Raw genomic sequence first — 4,044 nt, 5'->3', positions numbered from 1 at the left:
ACCGAGATGGAGATTATTAGTGGAGGAGTGACACCAAAGGACATGAACCAGGTTAATAAGATATGTATGTTCTAAGTGACATTGTATTATGAAAAACTTGTAATAAGACCTTCAAATTATTATCTAATCAAATGTTTGATTGTGACACCATATAAATGATATTATTTGTGAGGCTATATATATCTCTATATATAGATGAAAGTAAAAAAAAAATAATAAGAACAAAGGGTCACCCGTTTGATGTGGAACGGCCTTTATCAAAAACGGATCTCGAGGAACTTCAACAAAATTCCTCGCATCCTGACAAAACTCGGTCGTCAAGCCCTCTAAATTCAATCCGATCTTTTCCTGAAGATTGAAAACTATCCAGTTGGATCCGGACAAAACGCCGTCGTCAAGATGACTCAGAAGGAACTTTATTAAAAAAAAAAAATCAAAACTATCCATTTGGATCCGGACAAAACTCCGTCGCAAAGCGTGACGCAGAAGGAACTTTATTATAAAAACAAAAAATCGAAAGCTGAACTTAATTTAATTCTTATAACTTAGGATTGGTTGATTGACATTAAAAAAAATTAGTCTACTAAAATAGAGGAATTGTTGGTAATAATTTTTTGAATCATATTTTTATGGTGGAAATAGATTCAGCTTATCAAAAATCTCGGTGACACTCAAAATTTTGAAGTTTGAAAACTATAATATAAAATTTTGAAGTTTGAAAACTGTAACCTGGATTTAAATCCCTGTAAAATTTTATTAAAATATTACCAAATTTTCCATGATTTTTTACTCAAAATATGGACTAAATTTCCATGAGCCAGACATCAAATTTTAAAATACTCCCAAAATTCACATTAAAAATAAATTGTTTTCACAAATTTTAACACTAAAACATTTTAAACTTAAATCAATATCCAAGCTATCTAAACTCTATAAATTTCCAAGTTTAATATCCGTATCGCACAAATTGGAGCAAAATGTCTTCTACAAGGGAGGCGCAGACCCAACAGCTGAGTAGCGTCATTGAGAAGCTTATATCCAGTGGAACAAACAACCTGAAGGTGCAGGAAAGATATATCCTGCCTCCCCATGAACGCCTACAGAAGTCCGAGATCTCTTACTCTGAGGGCATCCCTGTCATAGACCTAAAAGACCTGGATGGCCCTAACAGAGCAACAGTAGTCCATCAAATCCGACTTGCATGCGAAGAGGATGGTTTCTTCCAGGTACACAGCTCAATTTTTACCCAACAATTCTCCATCCCCTCAAATACTTAGACTTTTGGTTGAATTTCTGTGACACTTGCAGACTATTGAGTCTATACATCTCTGTTGGTATGCTTGTATCAATATAGTGACTAGGTCAAGTTTCATATCTGATTGACTATTTTTTTTTGGTTGATATCAGATAGTGAACCATGGCGTGCCAAACACTGTCATGAAAAGCATGTTGGGGATAGCCAAAGACTTCTTCGAAATGCCCATCGAAGACCGAGCATGCCTCTACTCAGAGGACATAAAGCAGCCAGTCCGGCTTTCTGCCAGCTTCAATCCCAGCAAAGACCAGGTTCTCAACTGGTTGGACTATCTCACACACCCTTGTCATCCTCTAGAAGAAGTCATCGGCTCTTGGCCTGAAAAACCAGCAGCTTACAGGTAATAAGCAAACCCTTATCTGTTATAAAATATCTAAGACAAAACACTAGAAAAGATTCATCTTAACCCACCATGGGTGGAAACGTTTGACTTCTGCTTTTGTTACAGAGATATTGCGGGCAAGTACGCTCGTGAGGTGAGAACGCTGATATTAAGGCTGCTGCCTGCAATTTCAGAAGCTCTAGGGCTAGATTCCAATTACTTGAATAAAATTCTTGGAAAGCATAGCCAACTGATGAATATAAATTACTATCCTTCATGCCCAAACCCAGATCTTACTATCGGTTTAGCAAGCCATTCAGATGCACGTGCCATCACTGTTTTAATGCAAGGGGATGTGAGTGGCCTGCAAGTACTAAAAAATGGAAAGTGGGTTGCTGTAGAACCCATAGCTAACGCCTTCGTGGTCAATTTGGGAGATCAGCTGCAGGTGAGAAAGAATGAGCAGATCTATATAATTAACTTTTTCTCTGTGCAAGAAATTGACAGTATTCATTCATTTTGTTTCGTGTATGATTTGAATGTATTAGGTCGTGAGCAATGGGAGATTTAGGAGCGTGGAGCATCGAGTAGTAACAAATATGGACAGTGCACGCATATCAATTCCCACTTTTTGGAATCCTGGAGAGGATGCTTTTATTGCTCCTGCAGCGAGCATGGTGGATCAACAGCACCCAGCTGTGTACAGAGGATATAATTTTGAGGAGTTCGCGAGAGCTTTCTGGAGCCAAGGATTAAAGGGAAAGAGTGTGCTGGATCGTTTCAAGATCTATTGAACGAACAAACATTTCTGTTGTCGTTTGATGGAGGCATCAACAATTTGATTAGTTTTTGGCTTTGCATTTGGCATATGCGTTGTGATTTCAAATTCAATGAACCAAGTCCATGGTAAACAATTCAATGATCCGGATCGATGTAATGTGTGTATTGAATTAAAAGAAACTAAAACCCAAAAGCAATGTCCTTGCGGGGCGTATGGTGCATTCAAAATTGATTGCGTGGAAAGGTTAAAATGTTATTGATTTACATATATTTGGAAGGAGGCCAAAATCCAAAAGGAATATCATTTTCATTTGAAGGCACGGATCGTGTGGAAGGGTTAAAATTTTATTAATGCAGGCTAGTTTTATTAATTATTAAGTGGAGGAGGAATTAAATTTATTAAAGATTTAAAAAGATTCCGAATAAATTATTGAAAAACATTTGTAGGTTGAAAGGTATATTTAATATTTTTAATTAAAAAATTGAATGTTGATATTTTTGCTAAAAATAATCTTATCCAGGGTAATTTTAGTAGGGTAATTGCATGAGAAAAGGTATTTTTAGCAACGTATTTTGTGTTTAAATCTTATTCAGCAGCTAATCATATTTTATTGGGAAAGGTTAAAAGAAGTGTGGAGGAAACATTATGCATTTTTCGTTCTTATAGAAAAGTGGAAAAAGAAAAACATTTCATTTTAGAATGTGAGGCCTTTAAAGACAAGAAGGAAAATTATGCAGATAAAGCATTTATTTTGAAGCTTCACATAAAAAAGGCCGAATACATCAAGCACATGAAAAAACAATTTGTCCCATAAACTATCTTTAGCCTCGTGGACATTAAAATAATTTATTTTTTCTTTCTTTATTATATATATATATAAAATCTTGCCAAGAAAAAAATTTAAATTAACTTTAATATTTCTTTTATACTAACTATGTCACAAAATTTTTCAAAAGATTTGAAATTTATTAAAAAATTTAAAAGAAATAGAGTTTTCAAAAAAAAATAATATTAATAAAGACTTCAACGAAAGGTTTAGGTTTTAAAATATTTTATTCTTTTATTTTTTTTAATATATTTTTCTTTTCCATAAAAAAAAAATAAAAAAAAAATAATTAATTTATAAAAAATATAAATTATATAAATTTTTCGAAATATATTTAATTTTTATAAAATTATGGAGATTTATCTTTTATATTTTAATTAAAAAACTATTAATATATAAAGACAAAAAAATAATTTAAATATAAAAAATCTATATAAACTAAAAAAATATAAATGTGTATATTTTTTTGTTTTTACAAATGCTTTTATACAAAATGCTTAATCTGATCCTTTTACACATGCTTTTATACAAAATGCTTAATCTGATCCTTTTACAAATGCTTTTGCCCTTATCTTGGAGTTTATGAAATTCTGTATTTTTAATATTTAAATATAAAATTATATTAATATGTATTCAAGTTTTTATTAATATCTTTTGGAAGATGAATTTCTGGTCTAAAAAGAAAAAGCAATCTCAAATATTAATGTAATATCTTACTTAAAAGAGTTTTATATATCAATTTTATATCACACTCAAAATCTAACATGTTAACTCTTTCTAATAAAGTTTAAAAATGAGAA

General features: G+C 32.0%; 1 protein-coding gene across 1 annotated transcript; it reads left to right on the top strand.

Moving 5' to 3' along the window:
• The first annotated feature begins 936 nt into the window (after nucleotides 1–936).
• On the top strand, nucleotides 937–2,556 carry LOC149150194 (protein DMR6-LIKE OXYGENASE 1-like). The gene is made up of 4 exons (XM_089441253.1): nucleotides 937–1,226; nucleotides 1,408–1,655; nucleotides 1,764–2,085; nucleotides 2,186–2,556. Exons 1-4 carry the CDS (start codon nucleotides 978–980, stop codon nucleotides 2,429–2,431), a joined length of 1,065 nt encoding a protein of 354 aa, XP_089297379.1. The 5' UTR covers nucleotides 937–977; the 3' UTR covers nucleotides 2,432–2,556.
• The last annotated feature ends 1,488 nt before the right edge of the window (nucleotides 2,557–4,044 follow it).

Source organism: Pinus tabuliformis, chromosome 9, assembly GCF_031772625.1.
Source record: "Pinus tabuliformis cultivar Carrire ecotype Pingquan chromosome 9, CPIR1, whole genome shotgun sequence".
Taxonomy (NCBI): domain Eukaryota; kingdom Viridiplantae; phylum Streptophyta; class Pinopsida; order Pinales; family Pinaceae; genus Pinus; species Pinus tabuliformis.
Note: the sequence above shows the minus strand (reverse complement) of the source record. Positions and strands in the feature narration are given on the sequence as shown.

Coding starts and splice junctions, on each gene's coding strand:
- LOC149150194 (XM_089441253.1), top strand. CDS start 978: ATGTCTTCTACAAGGGAGGCGCAGACCCAACAGCTGAGTAGCGTCATT. Junction 1,656..1,763: donor GAAAAACCAGCAGCTTACAG/GTAATAAGCAAA, acceptor CTTTTGTTACAG/AGATATTGCGGGCAAGTACG. Junction 2,086..2,185: donor ATTTGGGAGATCAGCTGCAG/GTGAGAAAGAAT, acceptor TGAATGTATTAG/GTCGTGAGCAATGGGAGATT.